Consider the following 19,838-nt stretch of genomic DNA (forward strand, 5'->3'; position numbering starts at 1 on the left):
ACTCCACAAAACACGTCACATAGAGAAGCGTCACTCCACAGAACACGTCACATAGAGAAGCGTCACTCCACAGAACACGTCACATAGAGAAGCGTCACTCCACAGAACACGTCACATAGAGAAGCGTCACTCCACAGTACACGTCATAGAGAAGCGTCACTCCACAGAACACGTCACATAGAGAAGCGTCACTCCACAGAACACGTCACATAGAGAAGCGTCACTCCACAGAACACGTCACATAGAGAAGCGTCACTCCACAGAACACGTCACATAGAGAAGCGTCACTCCACAGAACACGTCACATAGAGAAGCGTCACTCCCCAGAACACGTCATATAGAGAAGCGTCACTCCCCAGAACACGTCACATAGAGAAGCGTCACTCCCCAGAACACGTCATATAGAGAAGCGTCACTCCCCAGAACACGTCACATAGAGAAGCGTCACACCACAGAACACGTCATATAGAGAAGCGACACTCCACAGAACACGTCACATAGAGAAGCGTCACTCCACAGAACACGTCACATAGAGAAGCGTCACTCCACAGAACACGTCACATAGAGAAGCGTCACTCCACAGAACACGTCATATAGAGAAGCGTCACTCCACAGAACACGTCATATAGAGAAGCGTCACTCCACAGAACACGTCACATAGAGAAGCGTCACTCCACAGTACACGTCATAGAGAAGCGTCACTCCACAGAACACGTCACATAGAGAAGCGTCACTCCACAGAACACGTCACATAGAGAAGCGTCACTCCACAGAACACGTCACATAGAGAAGCGTCACTCCACAGAACACGTCACATAGAGAAGCGTCACTCCACAGAACACGTCATATAGAGAAGCGTCACTCCACAGAACACGTCACATAGAGAAGCGTCACTCCACAGAACACGTCACATAGAGAAGCGTCACTCCACAGTACACGTCATAGAGAAGCGTCACTCCACAGAACACGGCACATAGAGAAGCGTCACTCCACAGAACACATCACATAGAGAAGCGTCACTCCACAGAACATGTCATATAGAGAAGCGTCACTCCACAGAACACGTCACATAGAGAAGCGTCACTCCACAGAACACTTCACATAGAGAAGCGTCACTCCACAGAACACATCACATAGAGAAGCGCATCACATAGAGAAGCGTCACTCCCCAGAACACGTCATATAGAGAAGCGTCACTCCACAGAACACGTCACATAGAGAAGCGTCACTCCACAGAACACGTCACATAGAGAAGCGTCACTCCACAGAACACGTCATATAGAGAAGCGTCACTCCACAGAACACGTCACATAGAGAAGCGTCACTCCACAGAACACGTCACATAGAGAAGCGTCACTCCACAGAACACGTCACATAGAGAAGCGTCACTCCACAGAACACTTCACATAGAGAAGCGTCACTCCACAGAACACATCATATAGAGAAGCGTCACTCCACAGAACACGTCACATAGAGAAGCGTCACTCCACAGAACACGTCATATAGAGAAGCGTCACTCCACAGAACACGTCACATAGAGAAGCGTCACTCCACAGAACACGTCATATAGAGAAGCGTCACTCCACAGAACACATCACATAGAGAAGCGTCACTCCACAGAACACGTCACATAGAGAAGCGTCACTCCACAGAACACGTCACATAGAGAAGCGTCACTCCACAGAACACGTCATATAGAGAAGCGTCACTCCACAGAACACGTCATATAGAGAAGCGTCACTCCACAGAACACGTCATATAGAGAAGCGTCACTCCACAGAACACGTCACATAGAGAAGCGTCACTCCACAGAACACGTCACATAGAGAAGCGTCACTCCACAGAACACGTCACATAGAGAAGCGTCACTCCACAGAACACGTCATATAGAGAAGCGTCACTCCACAGAACACGTCATATAGAGAAGCGTCACTGCACAGAACACGTCACATAGAGAAGCGTCACTCCACAGAACACGTCAAATAGAGAAGCGTCACTCCACAGAACACGTCACATAGAGAAGCGTCACTCCACAGAACACGTCACATAGAGAAGCGTCACTCCACAGAACACGTCATATAGAGAAGCGACACTCCACAGAACACGTCATATAGAGAAGCGTCACTCCACAGAACACGTCACATAGAGAAGCGTCACTCCACAGAACACGTCACATAGAGAAGCGTCACTCCACAGAACACGTCACATAGAGAAGCGTCACTCCACAGAACACGTCATATAGAGAAGCGTCACTCCACAGAACACGTCATATAGAGAAGCGTCACTCCACAGAACACGTCATATAGAGAAGCGTCACTCCACAGAACACGTCATATAGAGAAGCGTCACTTCACAGAACACGTCATATAGAGAAGCGTCACTCCACAGAACACATCACATAGAGAAGCGTCACTCCACAGAACACGTCACATAGAGAAGCGTCACTCCACAGAACACGTCACATAGAGAAGCGTCACTCCACAGAACACGTCATATAGAGAAGCGTCACTCCACAGAACACGTCATATAGAGAAGCGTCACTCCACAGAACACGTCACATAGAGAAGCGTCACTCCACAGAACACGTCACATAGAGAAGCGTCACTCCACAGAACACATCACATAGAGAAGCGTCACTCCACAGAACACGTCACATAGAGAAGCGTCACTCCACAGAACACGTCACATAGAGAAGCGTCACTCCACAGAACACGTCACATAGAGAAGCGTCACTCCACAGAACACGTCAAATAGAGAAGCGTCACTCCACAGAACACGTCACATAGAGAAGCGTCACTCCCCAGAACACGTCACATAGAGAAGCGTCACACCACAGAACACGTCATATAGAGAAGCGACACTCCACAGAACACGTCATATAGAGAAGCGTCACTCCACAGAACACGTCACATAGAGAAGCTTCACTCCACAGAACACGTCACATAGAGAAGCGTCACACCACAGAACACGTCATATAGAGAAGCGACACTCCACAGAACACGTCATATAGAGAAGCGTCACTCCACAGACCACGTCACATAGAGAAGCGTCACTCCACAGAACACGTCACATAGAGAAGCGTCACTCCACAGAACACGTCACATAGAGAAGCGTCACTCCACAGAACACGTCATATAGAGAAGCGTCACTCCACAGAACACGTCATATAGAGAAGCGTCACTCCACAGAACACGTCATATAGAGAAGCGTCACTCCACAAAACACGTCATATAGAGAAGCGTCACTCCACAGAACACGTCACATAGAGAAGCGTCACTCCACAGAACACGTCACATAGAGAAGCGTCACTCCACAGAACACGTCACATAGAGAAGCGTCACTCCACAGAACACGTCATATAGAGAAGCGTCACTCCACAGAACGCGTCATAGAGAGAAGCGTCACTCCACAGAACACGTCACATAGAGAAGCGTCACTCCACAGGACACGTCACATAGAGAAGCGTCACTCCACAGAACACGTCATATAGAGAAGCGTCACTCCACAGAACGCGTCATAGAGAGAAGCGTCACTCCACAGAACACGTCACATAGAGAAGCGTCACTCCACAGAACACGTCACATAGAGAAGCGTCACTCCACAGTACACGTCATAGAGAAGCGTCACTCCACAGAACACGTCACATAGAGAAGCGTCACTCCACAGAACACGTCACATAGAGAAGCGTCACTCCACAGAACACGTCACATAGAGAAGCGTCACTCCACAGAACACGTCATATAGAGAAGCGTCACTCCCCAGAACACGTCATATAGAGAAGCGTCACTCCCCAGAACACGTCATATAGAGAAGCGTCACTCCACAGAACACGTCATATAGAGAAGCGTCACTCCACAGAACACGTCATATAGAGAAGCGTCACTCCACAGAACACGTCACATAGAGAAGCGTCACTCCACAGAACACGTCATATAGAGAAGCGTCACTCCACAGAACACGTCACATAGAGAAGCGTCACTCCACAGAACACGTCACATAGAGAAGCGTCACTCCACAGAACACGTCACATAGAGAAGCGTCACTCCACAGAACACATCACATAGAGAAGCGTCACTCCACAGAACACGTCACATAGAGAAGCGTCACTCCACAGAACACGTCACATAGAGAAGCGTCACTCCACAGAACACGTCACATAGAGAAGCGTCACTCCACAGAACACGTCATATAGAGAAGCGTCACTCCACAGAACACGTCATATAGAGAAGCGTCACTCCACAGAACACGTCACATAGAGAAGCGTCACTCCACAGAACACGTCATATAGAGAAGCGTCACTCCACAGAACACGTCACATAGAGAAGCGTCACTCCACAGAACACTTCACATAGAGAAGCGTCACTCCACAGAACACATCATATAGAGAAGCGTCACTCCACAAAACACGTCACATAGAGAAGCGTCACTCCACAGAACACGTCATATAGAGAAGCGTCACTCCACAGAACACATCATATAGAGAAGCGTCAGTCCACAGAACACGTCATATAGAGAAGCGTCACTCCACAGAACACGTCACATAGAGAAGCGTCACTTCACAGAACACGTCACATAGAGAAGCGTCACTCCACAGAACACGTCACATAGAGAAGCGTCACTCCACAGAACACGTCATATAGAGAAGCGTCACTCCACAGAACACGTCACATAGAGAAGCGTCACTCCACAGAACACGTCATAGAGAAGCGTCACTCCACAGAACACGTCAGATAGAGAAGCGTCACTCCACAGAACACGCCATATAGAGAAGCGTCACTCCACAGAACACGTCATATAGGGAAGCGTCACTCCACAGAACACGTCACATAGAGAAGTGTCACTCCACAGAACACGTCACATAGAGAAGCGTCACTCCACAGAACACGTCACATAGAGAAGCGTCACTTCACAGAACACGTCACATAGAGAAGCGTCACTCCACAGAACACGTCAGATAGAGAAGCGTCACTCCACAGAACACGTCATATAGAGAAGCGTCACTCCACAGAACACGTCACATAGAGAAGCGTCACTCCACAGAACACGTCATAGAGAAGCGTCACTCCACAGAACACGTCACATAGAGAAGCGTCACTCCACAGAACACGTCACATAGAGAAGCGTCACTCCACAGAACACGTCATATAGAGAAGCGTCACTCCACAGAACACGTCGTATGGGAGAAGCGTCACTCCACAGAACACGTCACATAGAGAAGCGTCACTCCACAGAACACGTCATATAGAGAAGCGTCACTCCCCAGAACACGTCATATAGAGAAGCGTCACTCCACAGAACACGTCACATAGAGAAGTGTCACTCCACAGAACACGTCATATAGAGAAGCGTCACTCCACAGAACACGTCATATAGAGAAGCGTCACTCCACAGAACACGTCACATAGAGAAGCGTCACTCCACAGAACACGTCACATAGAGAAGCGTCACTCCACAGAACACATCACATCGAGAAGCGTCACTCCACAGAACACGTCATATAGAGAAGCGTCACTCCACAGAACACTTCATATAGAGAAGCGTCACTCCACAGAACATGTCACATAGAGAAGCGTCACTCCATAGAACACGTCACATAGAGAAGCGTCGCTCCACAGAACACGTCATATAGAGAAGCGTCACTCCACAGAACACGTCATATAGAGAAGCGTCACTCCCCAGAACACGTCATATAGAGAAGCGTCACTCCACAGAACACGTCACATAGAGAAGAGTCACTCCACAGAACAAGTCACATAGAGAAGCGTCACTCCACAGAACACGTCACATAGAGAAGCGTCACTCCACAGAACGTCACATAGAGAAGCGTCACTCCACAGAACACGTCATATAGAGAAGCGTCACTCCACAGAACACGTTATATAGAGAAGCGTCACTCCACAGAACACATCAGATAGAGAAGCGTCACTCCACAGAACACGTCATATAGAGAAGCGTCACTCCACAGAACACGTCACATAGAGAAGCGTCACTCCACAGAACACATCATATAGGGAAGCGTCACTCCACAGAACACGTCATATAGAGAAGCGTCACTCCACAGAACACGTCATATAGAGAAGCGTCACTCCACAGAACACGTCATAGAGAAGCGTCACTCCACAGAACACGTCATATAGAGAAGCGTCACTCCACAGAACACGTCATATAGAGAAGCGTCACTCCACAGAACACGTCATATAGAGAAGCGTCACTCCACAGAACACGTCATATAGAGAGAAGCGTCACTCCACAGAACACGTCATATAGAGAAGCGTCACTCCACAGAACACGTCATATAGAGAAGCGTCACTCCACAGAACACGTCACATAGAGAAGCGTCACTCCACAGAACACGTCACATAGAGAAGCGTCACTCCACAGAACACGTCATATAGAGAAGCGTCACTCCACAGAACACGTCACATAGAGAAGCGTCACTCCACAGAACACGTCACATAGAGAAGCGTCACTCCAGAGAACACGTCACATAGAGAAGCGTCACTCCAGAGAACACGTCACATAGAGAAGCGTCACTCCAGAGAACACGTCATATAGAGAAGCGTCACTCCACAGAACACGTCACATAGAGAAGCGTCACTCCACAGAACACGTCATATAGAGAAGCGTCACTCCACAGAACACGTCACATAGAGAAGCGTCACTCCACAGAACACGTCACATAGAGAAGCGTCACTCCAGAGAACACGTCACATAGAGAAGCGTCACTCCAGAGAACACGTCACATAGAGAAGCGTCACTCCAGAGAACACGTCATATAGAGAAGCGTCACTCCACAGAACACTTCATATAGAGAAGCGTCACTCCACAGAACACGTCATATAGAGAAGCGTCACTCCACAGAACACGTCATATAGAGAAGCGTCACTCCACAGAACACGTCATATAGAGAAGCGTCACTCCACAGAACACGTCACATAGAGAAGCGTCACTCCACAGAACACGTCATATAGAGAAGCGTCACTACACAGAACACGTCACATAGAGAAGCGTCACTCCACAGAACACGTCATATAGAGAAGCTTCACTCCACAGAACACGTCATATAGAGAAGCGTCACTCCACAGGACACGCCATATAGAGAAGCGTCACTCCACAGAACACGTCACATAGAGAAGCGTCACTCCACAGAACACGTCACATAGAGAAGCGTCACTCCACAGAACACGTCACATAGAGAAGCGTCACTCCACAGAACACGTCACATAGAGACGCGTCACTCCACAGGACACGCCATATAGAGAAGCGTCACTCCACAGAACACGTCACATAGAGAAGCGTCACTCCACAGAACACGTCACATAGAGAAGCGTCACTCCACAGAACACGTCACATAGAGAAGCGTCACTCCACAGAACACGTCACATAGAGAAGCGTCACTCCACAGAACACGTCAGATAGAGAAGCGTCACTCCACAGAACACATCATATAGAGAAGCGTCACTCCACAGAACACGCCATATAGAGAAGCGTCACTCCAAAGTACACGTTATAGAGAAGCGTCACTCCACAGAACACGTCATATAGAGAAGCGTCACTCCACAGAACACGTCAGATAGAGAAGCGTCACTCCACAGAACACATCATATAGAGAAGCGTCACTCCACAGAACACGCCATATAGAGAAGCGTCACTCCACAGCACACGTCATATAGAGAAGCGTCACTCCACAGAACACGTCATATAGAGAAGCGTCACTCCACAGAACACGTCATATAGAGAAGCGTCACTCCACAGAACACGTCATATAGAGAAGCGTCACTCCACAGAACACGTCACATAGAGAAGCGTCACTCCACAGAACACGTCATATAGAGAAGCGTCACTCCGCAGAACACGTCACATAGAGAAGCGTCACTCCACAGAACACGTCATATAGAGGAGCGTCACTCCACAGAACACGTCACATAGAGAAGCGTCACTCCACAGAACACGTCATATAGAGGAGCGTCACTCCACAGAACACGTCACATAGAGAAGCGTCACTCCACAGAACACGTCACATAGAGAAGCGTCACTCCACAGAACACGTCACATAGAGAAGCGTCACTCCACAGAACACGTCACATAGAGAAGCGTCACTCCACAGAACACGTCATATAGAGAAGCGTCACTGCACAGAACACGTCACATAGAGAAGCGTCACTCCACAGAACACGTCTTATAGAGAAGCGTCACTCCACAGAACACGTCATATAGAGAAGCGTCACTCCACAGAACACGTCATATAGAGAAGCGTCACTCCGCAGAACACGTCACATAGAGAAGCGTCACTCCACAGAACACGTCATATAGAGAAGCGTCACTCCACAGAACACGTCATATAGAGAAGCGTCACTCCACAGAACACGTCATATAGAGAAGCGACACTCCACAGAACACGTCACATAGAGAAGCGTCACTCCACAGAACACGTCACATAGAGAAGCGTCACTCCACAGAACACGTCATATAGAGAAGCGTCATTCCACAGAACACGTCACATAGAGAAGCGTCACTCCACAGAACACGTCATATAGAGAAGTGTCACTCCACAGAACACGCCATATAGAGAAGCGTCACTCCCCAGAACACGTCATAGAGAAGCGTCACTCCACAGAACTCGTCACATAGAGAAGCGTCACTCCACAGAACACGTCATATAGAGAAGCGTCACTCCCCAGAACACGTCATAGAGAAGCGTCACTCCACAGAACTCGTCACATAGAGAAGCGTCACTCCACAGAACACGTCACATAGAGAAGCGTCACTCCACAGCACACGTCATATAGAGAAGCGTCACTCCACAGAACACGTCACATAGAGAAGCGTCACTCCACAGCACACGTCATATAGAGAAGCGTCACTCCACAGAACACGTCACATAGAGAAGCGTCACTCCACAGAAATCGACTGCAGCATTTCAGTTGTTAAAAAGGAAGGAAAAGCGCTATCGCTGTTCCTGACCGTTAGTCCCGGGTAAATCTCAGCAGACACCCGCAGCGTATGAAGCGCGCTCAGCTCGTGAACGTGCTCCATTGTTCTCCCCCCACAACAGGACATTATAGCACGTCCTTTTGCGTGAAGGGGTTAATAGTTTTTCAGATGACTGAAACAGAACTTCGTAAATCGCTATATAAGGCAAAAAGAAAGACAAAAAAAAACCTTTATCCGATAGAGCCGTAACGTAACCGCTCCGAAAGGTGTGAAATAATGAGTTTCTTATATTCACAAACCGCCATAAAGCACAAACATAAAGATAACATCAAGGTAAAAGCCAAAGTCCCACACGTGGCCCAGTACAAGCCTTGACATTGCCGATTCCAAACTTGTTTTTCTCGAGGGTGAATATCAGTCGTGTTGCGGCACCTGGGACGAATCTTCCTATTCTTTAGAAAAAGTCTTATCATTCCCACTAGACCAGTAGTGATCAAAGCGCCACGTGTAGTACGTGATCATAGAGCCACGTGTAGTAAGTGATCATAGCGCCACGTGTAGTCTGTGATCATAGCGCCACGTGTAGTATGTGATCATAGCGCCACGTGTAGTAAGTGATCATAGCGCCCCGTGTAGTATGTGATCATAGCGCCACGTGTAGTAAGTGATCATAGAGCCACGTGTAGTAAGTGATCATAGCGCCACGTGTAGTAAGTGATCATAGAGCCACGTGTAGTAAGTGATCACAGCGCCATGTGTAGTATGTGATAATAGCGCCACGTGTAGTATGTGATCATAGCGCCATGTGTAGTACGTGATCATAGCGCCACGTGTAGTAAGTGATCACAGCGCCATGTGTAGTATGTGATAATAGCGCCACGTGTAGTATGTGATCACAGTGCCAGGTGTAGTAAGTGATCATAGTGCCACGTGTAGTACGTGATCATAGCGCCACGTGTAGTACGTGATCATAGCGCCACGTGTAGTAAGTGATCATTGCGTCACGTGTAGTAAGTGATCATTGTGCCACGTGTAGTAAGTGATCATTGCGCCACGTGTAGTACGTGATCATAGCGCCACGTGTAGTAAGTGATCACAGCGCCATGTGTAGTATGTGATAATAGCGCCACGTGTAGTATGTGATCACAGTGCCAGGTGTAGTAAGTGATCATAGTGCCACGTGTAGTACGTGATCATAGCGCCACGTGTAGTACGTGATCATAGCGCCACGTGTAGTAAGTGATCATTGCGTCACGTGTAGTAAGTGATCATTGCGCCACGTGTAGTAAGTGATCATTGCGCCACGTGTAGTAAGTGATCAGAGTGCCACGTGTAGTAAGGACTATGTGGTGGGTAACCAAGATTACGTGGTAAATAATTATCGTCGGGTCTAAAATCTCCATCACATTGTCGAGACAAGTTCGACCTATATACTTTTCCCCTATATCTAGCACGATGCGGGTCATAATTGCTTCTTTTTGTTCCCTTCTACATGGAGGATCCTCTTTCGTGGTGTTTTGTTTCTAATTCCCTATAGGAGTCATGATCCACCTTTATAGTATCATGACCGGTTCTTCTCGTCCCCCGATATTTACACCCGTTTCTTCGTTTGTTTTTTTCCTTTGCCTCACTTTCTATACTTTATTTGTTTTATGTTTCTCTGGGACCTTCACATATTTCTTATGTTTCTTTGTTTTGACTTTATTATTCTTTGGTATGTTTGTTTTCTGGCTGCGCTCCCGTTACTTGTGCAAACTTTTTACTATACAGTTTTTTATTGTTTTTTTTGGGCCAAAGACAGGGCTGCCAATGTGCAGGCACATCTGTAGACAGGCGGTGGGGAAGCAAACAGATAGATACAGTCAGAGGTTCAAAAAGGAAGAATACCTATGCAGATACTGATACCAAGGGGGTCTAAAAGCTAAGACAAAGAAAGATGGGGGAAGGGTCTGCAAGTAGATTGTGCCACCTGGGCATTGGCTGGACAGTACTGGGGCACGCTGGGCGTTACGAAACAAGAGTCATGCGTGTGTAATGACAACAACCCAAGAAAGCAGTAGTGGGAACGAGAAAGAGGTGGAAGATAGGAGGTCATGAACGGAGGTCACGAGCACGGCAGTAGAAAGCAGGACATGTGCGTGTGTATATATATATATATATATAGTACATAAGAAAATGGCGACAGCACTATGCGAAAACTAATGCCACCTAAGTCACTAAATAAATATGCATTACTGCTAAATCTACTTACAATAGGGAGGTACTTAGCGCATATTTTGATCAAATTGTGTGAGCCCACCTGCCACGACAAGGTGGGATATATATATATATATATATATATATAATGCGTGTGTAGGTGTGCTTGTATATGTGTCTGTGTATATAACACAAGCGCCCCTCGGCATGTGCGGGTGAATATTACCACATTATAAAAAGTAGCATGGGTTACGTCTATACAGGAACGCCTTGTAAACGTACTTTTGGAAATAGGTGGAGGAGACTCTCCGTGACATTTCTGCTTCGTTTTTTTTCTCCATCATACTGAATAGTGTGTCCAACCGCAGTGTTCTCCTGGGTCAGCATCAGCGTATGGGACGCATTGCAGCACTTCTTGAACTGGGACCTGTGAGGACATTAACTAGAGGTGAGAACAGCGACGTACAGAGGATAAAGCGACCCGCCTGCCATTATAACACACAGGTACAGTAACTGGTGAAGATCACCTGTCTCACTAGAAAGAATAGGTCAGGAGGACCACATGGGTGTACACCACCGTATATTGCTGAGTATTAAAGGGAAGGGAAAGAGAAAAGATGTGGTCTAAACTAAATAGTAAAATAAGTAGCTTTATTAGATATGCATTAAAATAAATGTTAAAAGTCCATTGGTGCAAAACGGTATGTGTGAGTGACCCCCAAACTCACATACCTTGGCCTGAATGGGAAATAGATATTGAATGAGAGATGCCACTAAATAGAATATCAAGTGATTGCACTACCGCTGTTGAGCACTAGGTGGCACGTGTCACTGCACTGAACTGAGAAAAATAGCTCCCGATGAGACAATGGAATCAGTGATGATATGGACCAATAAATCAGCTAGTGAAGCTAGCCCGTGCTGGAAAGGTGTACCGATACCAACGGGCAGATGAGGGGACCGATGTGGCCCACCACAAGTTTAATTGAATAATTGGATTATTGGCCGCATACACACACAACGATGTGCTGCGTTATAAATCGGCAGCTAACTAGACTTGATTGGAGTGAGTGTGATGTAGGTGATTTCACTGTAAAGGATATAAGGTAATTCCACTGAATTTAATTGTAATGTACACATTATTGGATTGAGAATAATGAGATGGTTTGATAGTATAAATTGTAGTGACTCAAAATAATTGAGTTGGAATCCAATTCACAATTGAAGCAATATATAAGCTGAAGGAGTTTAAAGCTGCGCTGATGTGACAGCCAGCAGCTGTAGAAAGTTGGTAAATAGTATTGATACGAGCCGCGCTGTTAAAACAGCGAACAGCTAATAGGGCTCAGAGTTGACCCTACATTAAATGGGTGACCAGATGTAATCTGGCCACTTGCACATTCAGCGTTATTGTTGCGTTTGTATTGGACAATTTATAGGTGCAGGCAAACCTAAACGCCGCTGTCTGCCTTGGAAGCAGCGAATTGGAAGGCGGCTGTGAGGTGTGCAGCTGTCAGCTGGATGTCAACCCAGACACGGTAAAGAGCAACCGTTCACTGGGTTTTGTCTTATACTGGAGCGGTTAGAGTAAATCCGCCCAGTAAACTCAGTGTGTGGACCGAGCTGATTAGTAGAGCAGTGAGGGTTCGGTTGTTTAGACCCCACAGACTCGCTACACCTCACCTATGGTCAGACTCGAGGATAGTGAATTGCAACCTCGGGGAGACTGTGCCTGGAGTTACCAGCCGTCAGACCATATCATGGTGGGAGGTGAGGGAGATATCCCAGCTGATCTAGATAAGACAGCGAGACACGCTAGCGGTATAGCGCAGTGAGACAGCTGACAGCTGTCAGCCGTATTGTGTGGCGTGATCTATTGAGAGCTGAACAGGGACAGCTCTGGCCATGTGTAGGCACCAAGGATAATGGATTGAAAACCCGACGCGCGTTTCGCCAGCATTCTGGCTTCTTCCAGGGGTGGGAGGCCGCCATTGAAGTGCCCTATAAATAGGGTCCTTCCTGATTGACAGTCTCAGAGACCAATCAGAGACCTCAGTCTCGACTGGTATGATATAGGTAGGATTCTCTATAAATTATTATGAGAAATTGCAAAAATTATTAGCAGGACACCATGACTGCAAAAAGCTATAACCAAATGATGGAAAAAGAAAGAAATAGGGAGGATATATATTTAAATTTTTACTTTCTAAAAAAGCTGTCATTTTAATTTTATTTTAAATTTAAAAAACAAAATGGATTGTATATTGAATGGCATGTAAATCCTATGATGGTAATAATGGTATACCTCGGACAGCGGAGAAGATGGAAAGTATATATATATATATATATGAATATAAAATGAGTGGCAGCACGAAAAGTATATACTAATATAAATCTATCACAGAAAACATCCGAAGCCAAAATTTTCATTGAGTCCAAATGGACTCACTGTTTTCATGTTGAAAATCCATTCGCTTTCCTTTTTCAAGAGTGCTTGATCTAAATTGCCCCTTCTGATGCCCATGCATATTTCACACAAGGCCCAGCCTTTGAGGGTTGTCCAGTTGGAATTGTGAACATTCCCGAAGTGTCTGGCTATGGGGGTTGGATTAAATGGCTTATTTTCGATCCTGAAGTCCTGCTCATTTTTTGCAAAATTGATTATGGAGTTAATATGCTCACGGATCCATATGCGCAGTTCTCTCTTGGTTTTCCCAATATATTTGAGACCGCATGGGCATTCGAGGCAATAAATTACTCCAGAGGTAGAGCATCTCATATGGTCAGAGATCCGATGGACGATACCAAAGGCATCTGTGAACTCTCGTTTGTCCACTAATACCCGACAGGCTCTGCACATTTTACAAGGGTAGAAACCAGGATTAAGTACTGGCCTATTCTTGCTTATTCTTGAAAAATGACTCTGGACCAGAACGTTTGAAATGGTCTTGCATTTTCTATATCCCAGAGAGACCCTACTGGTAAGAAGGTTATTGAGTACTGGGTCACTCAGTAAGATGTTCCAGTGACGGTTTAGAATGAGTGTCATTTCATCCCAACAGTCATTAAAATCAGTGACAAATCGTGGTTGAGACCGTTCTGTGTCAGTCTTTATTTTTGGGGTCAGCAGGGTTTCCCGATCTGTCCTCAGCGCCCAGTTGTAAGCTTTCTTGATGTTCCTTTTACTATAGTTCCTACATAACAGTCTGTTCTTCAACTCTGTTGCCCGAGTCTTAAAGAGCTGGAAGGTGGAACAGTTTCGTCTGAGCCTCAGGAATTCTCCCTTTGGAATGCCTCTGATGGTGTTAATGGAGTGAGCACTTGTGGCATCCAGAAGGCTATTAGTGGCTGTTTTTTTGCGATAAAGATCTGTCTCTATTATGCCCCGCTCGTTGGCAAAAAGCCTAACATCCAAAAAGGGAATGGACTGATGGTCATATGTTAAGGTCAATTTGAGGTTAAAGTTGTTGGTGTTCAACACCTCTACGAATTCTTCAAGTTCCCTAGAAGAGCCATTCCAGATGAGTAAAATGTCATCTATAAATCTGCGCCAGATATTGATCCTGGAGGTGAAATTCTCCATTTCGGGACAGAAAACGTGACATTCTTCCCACCAACCCAGATACAGGTTGGCAAAGGTGGGTGCCACCGCTGCTCCCATGGCTGTTCCTCGTAGTTGCAAATAAAACCTGCCATCGAAAAGGAAATAATTGTGTTTCAAAATAAACTTTAGTGCACGTAGGACAAAGTTCTTCCGAGATGGATTATAGCCCTCCTTTCTTTGCAGGAAAAATTCAACCGCTGCACAGCCTACCTTGTGATCTATGCTCGTATAGAGGGACTCCACGTCGCAAGTGGTGAGCCATTCATCCAACTCCAGGGAACTACCATTCAGGTCTTTGAGCACCTGCATGGTATCCCTGGTGTGGGAAGGTAACTGGTATACTAGTTCACGTAATTCTTCATCTAACCAATGGTTAAATTTTTCGGTCAGATTACCCACACCAGAGACAATCGGTCTCCCTGGGGGGTTGGTGGGGTTCTTGTGCACTTTTGGGAGGAGATAAAATGTTGCGATCCTAGGGTGCTGTACCTTCAAGAAATCCCTCTCTCGAGCAATAATGGCCCCTTCTTCAAAACCATCTTGGATCATCTCATTATATTCCTTTAAGAATTGTTCAGTTGGGTCGCCCCAGAGTGGACGATAACAGGCTTTATCTAGTAGTTGCTTCTTGGCTTCCAGTAGGTATTTTTCTTTGGACCAGATGACAACATTGCCCCCTTTATCTGAATTCTTAAAGACAACGTCTTCCCATTTACGTAATTCCTGGAGTGCCCGTTCTTCATCTGGACTGAGATTGTGAGAAAGCTGTTGCCCAGATAATGACAATAGATTCTGGGATACTAGGTCAACAAATAGGTCCTCCTGACCTATTCTTTCTAGTGAGACAGGTGATCTTCACCAGTTACTATATACTACCGTGTCCTGCTTGGACACTTTTCGATCACCATATCCACTTATGAACTTTTTAGGACACCATGGCTCAGACGAGCATTATAGACCAACTTAAACAGAGACAGTTACGCCAAAAGGAGGATGTTGGCAGTATTTTTTCAGATAGCGGATCTTACACTCAGGAGACGCAATCAATGGAGCTACATATGGACGATCTCATTAAAAAGTTTAAAAACCTTCAGATAAGGCAGGTACAATCCACCTGGACCAAAATAACACTGGAACAATACCTAGAGCAGGGCCTTGTCTCAAGAGGCCTACGTATCCCACTCTTTCCCTCATACGAACTGTCCAAACCAGGACTCAAAGAGAAATGGGAATCAGCCCTTACAGTGTGTTCCAATACACTTATGGGCATACTTATTGAGGACGAAACCCATATTCTTAATTTGGTAGAGAAAGACCTTGCAGTACTTACACCCAGCTTGGAGAAGTATGAGGGCTCAACACCGTTTGCAGAAGCTTTCAAAAAGACATTAGATTATATAGATGCTGTTGAAGTTAAAATTAAAAACCGGAAAAGGAAGAAATTTTCACGAGACAAGGGAGATTACTCCAGAGGAGATATATATGACTGGGGTAAGAAAAAATCCCAGAGGTTCCAAACTGGGAGACCTACTAACATACAAACTCACAAAGAGACACTGGACCCACATGAGTTTTCTGACACAGGTACAGATGGGACAGATATATCAGACTCGGAAACAGATCCACAGTCAACCCAGGGTAGACAATTCAGCAGGAGTAGAAATCCCAATAGAAACATTGACAACACCACCACTGAGGTGCCTTTTTTACGGGACAGAGGGAGGTGGGGTTTCAGGGGCTCACAACAACGGAGGAAGGAACCTCAGAGACCCTACAAAAAGTGATTCATAGCAATACAAATTCCAGTGAGGAATGTTTGAGAGTCATCAACCTCTCTAGTCATATCCTCACGGGTCCCCAACTATCAGTCCTTAGAAAGGGCTTTAATTTTTGTCTAACCACGAAGCTTAATAAATTTACCGTAATCAAGGATCTTCACCTCTTTGGGCGGAAACTGTTCTACCAAAAAATGTTTAATAGACCAAATAAGATCATTAATGGGGGACAGTCAAACACTGCTCACTTGGATTGTCTTTCAGAAGTAGAAATAAACACACTGGGAGACCTAGAGGAACTGTTGTTGGAAAATTCTACCCAACAATGTGAAGGTGTTTTTGATTCTCTGACCACCTCTCATAAAAAATCGAAGGTTAAGTCCAAAACTCTTACTATGCCCTCCTTAGAAGGTTGCCCGGCCATCAAAGTCTTTGTTGACCTAGTATCCCAGGATCTATTGTCATTATCTGGGCAACAGCTTTCTCACAATCTCAGTCCAGATGAAGAACGGGCACTCCAGGAATTACGTAAATGGGAAGACGTTGTCTTTAAGAATTCAGATAAAGGGGGCAATGTTGTCATCTGGTCCAAAGAAAAATACCTACTGGAAGCCAAGAAGCAACTACTAGATAAAGCCTGTTATCGTCCACTCTGGGGCGACCCAACTGAACAATTCTTAAAGGAATATAATGAGATGATCCAAGATGGTTTTGAAGAAGGGGCCATTATTGCTCGAGAGAGGGATTTCTTGAAGGTACAGCACCCTAGGATCGCAACATTTTATCTCCTCCCAAAAGTGCACAAGAACCCCACCAACCCCCCAGGGAGACCGATTGTCTCTGGTGTGGGTAATCTGACCGAAAAATTTAACCATTGGTTAGATGAAGAATTACGTGAACTAGTATACCAGTTACCTTCCCACACCAGGGATACCATGCAGGTGCTCAAAGACCTGAATGGTAGTTCCCTGGAGTTGGATGAATGGCTCACCACTTGCGACGTGGAGTCCCTCTATACGAGCATAGATCACAAGGTAGGCTGTGCAGCGGTTGAATTTTTCCTGCAAAGAAAGGAGGGCTATAATCCATCTCGGAAGAACTTTGTCCTACGTGCACTAAAGTTTATTTTGAAACACAATTATTTCCTTTTCGATGGCAGGTTTTATTTGCAACTACGAGGAACAGCCATGGGAGCAGCGGTGGCACCCACCTTTGCCAACCTGTATCTGGGTTGGTGGGAAGAATGTCACGTTTTCTGTCCCGAAATGGAGAATTTCACCTCCAGGATCAATATCTGGCGCAGATTTATAGATGACATTTTACTCATCTGGAATGGCTCTTCTAGGGAACTTGAAGAATTCGTAGAGGTGTTGAACACCAACAACTTTAACCTCAAATTGACCTTAACATATGACCATCAGTCCATTCCCTTTTTGGATGTTAGGCTTTTTGCCAACGAGCGGGGCATAATAGAGACAGATCTTTATCGCAAAAAAACAGCCACTAATAGCCTTCTGGATGCCACAAGTGCTCACTCCATTAACACCATCAGAGGCATTCCAAAGGGAGAATTCCTGAGGCTCAGACGAAACTGTTCCACCTTCCAGCTCTTTAAGACTCGGGCAACAGAGTTGAAGAACAGACTGTTATGTAGGAACTATAGTAAAAGGAACATCAAGAAAGCTTACAACTGGGCGCTGAGGACAGATCGGGAAACCCTGCTGACCCCAAAAATAAAGACTGACACAGAACGGTCTCAACCACGATTTGTCACTGATTTTAATGACTGTTGGGATGAAATGACACTCATTCTAAACCGTCACTGGAACATCTTACTGAGTGACCCAGTACTCAATAACCTTCTTACCAGTAGGGTCTCTCTGGGATATAGAAAATGCAAGACCATTTCAAACGTTCTGGTCCAGAGTCATTTTTCAAGAATAAGCAAGAATAGGCCAGTACTTAATCCTGGTTTCTACCCTTGTAAAATGTGCAGAGCCTGTCGGGTATTAGTGGACAAACGAGAGTTCACAGATGCCTTTGGTATCGTCCATCGGATCTCTGACCATATGAGATGCTCTACCTCTGGAGTAATTTATTGCCTCGAATGCCCATGCGGTCTCAAATATATTGGGAAAACCAAGAGAGAACTGCGCATATGGATCCGTGAGCATATTAACTCCATAATCAATTTTGCAAAAAATGAGCAGGACTTCAGGATCGAAAATAAGCCATTTAATCCAACCCCCATAGCCAGACACTTCGGGAATGTTCACAATTCCAACTGGACAACCCTCAAAGGCTGGGCCTTGTGTGAAATATGCATGGGCATCAGAAGGGGCAATTTAGATCAAGCACTCTTGAAAAAGGAAAGCGAATGGATTTTCAACATGAAAACAGTGAGTCCATTTGGACTCAATGAAAATTTTGGCTTCGGATGTTTTCTGTGATAGATTTATATTAGTATATACTTTTCGTGCTGCCACTCATTTTATATTCATATATATATATATATATACTTTCCATCTTCTCCGCTGTCCGAGGTATACCATTATTACCATCATAGGATTTACATGCCATTCAATATACAATCCATTTTGTTTTTTAAATTTAAAATAAAATTAAAATGACAGCTTTTTTAGAAAGTAAAAATTTAAATATATATCCTCCCTATTTCTTTCTTTTTCCATCATTTGGTTATAGCTTTTTGCAGTCATGGTGTCCTGCTAATAATTTTTGCAATTTCTCATAATAATTTATAGAGAATCCTACCTATATCATACCAGTCGAGACTGAGGTCTCTGATTGGTCTCTGAGACTGTCAATCAGGAAGGACCCTATTTATAGGGCACTTCAATGGCGGCCTCCCACCCCTGGAAGAAGCCAGAATGCTGGCGAAACGCGCGTCGGGTTTTCAATCCATTATCCTTGGTGCCTACACATGGCCAGAGCTGTCCCTGTTCAGCTCTCAATAGATCACGCCACACAATACGGCTGACAGCTGTCAGCTGTCTCACTGCGCTATACCGCTAGCGTGTCTCGCTGTCTTATCTAGATCAGCTGGGATATCTCCCTCACCTCCCACCATGATATGGTCTGACGGCTGGTAACTCCAGGCACAGTCTCCCCGAGGTTGCAATTCACTATCCTCGAGTCTGACCATAGGTGAGGTGTAGCGAGTCTGTGGGGTCTAAACAACCGAACCCTCACTGCTCTACTAATCAGCTCGGTCCACACACTGAGTTTACTGGGCGGATTTACTCTAACCGCTCCAGTATAAGACAAAACCCAGTGAACGGTTGCTCTTTACCGTGTCTGGGTTGACATCC

General features: G+C 45.7%; 1 protein-coding gene across 1 annotated transcript in view; it reads right to left on the reverse strand.

The window, feature by feature from the left end:
* Nucleotides 1-19,838, reverse strand: part of LOC142748476 (alpha-2,8-sialyltransferase 8F-like) — a 116,256-nt gene that overhangs the window by 26,175 nt on the left and 70,243 nt on the right. Inside the window, exon 4 of the mRNA XM_075855566.1 lies at nt 11,413-11,557. Within this exon, the coding sequence (XP_075711681.1) occupies nt 11,413-11,557 (145 nt within the window). The remainder of the gene's footprint in view (nt 1-11,412; nt 11,558-19,838) is intronic.

Source organism: Rhinoderma darwinii, chromosome 3 (assembly GCF_050947455.1).
Source record: "Rhinoderma darwinii isolate aRhiDar2 chromosome 3, aRhiDar2.hap1, whole genome shotgun sequence".
NCBI lineage: Eukaryota > Metazoa > Chordata > Amphibia > Anura > Rhinodermatidae > Rhinoderma > Rhinoderma darwinii.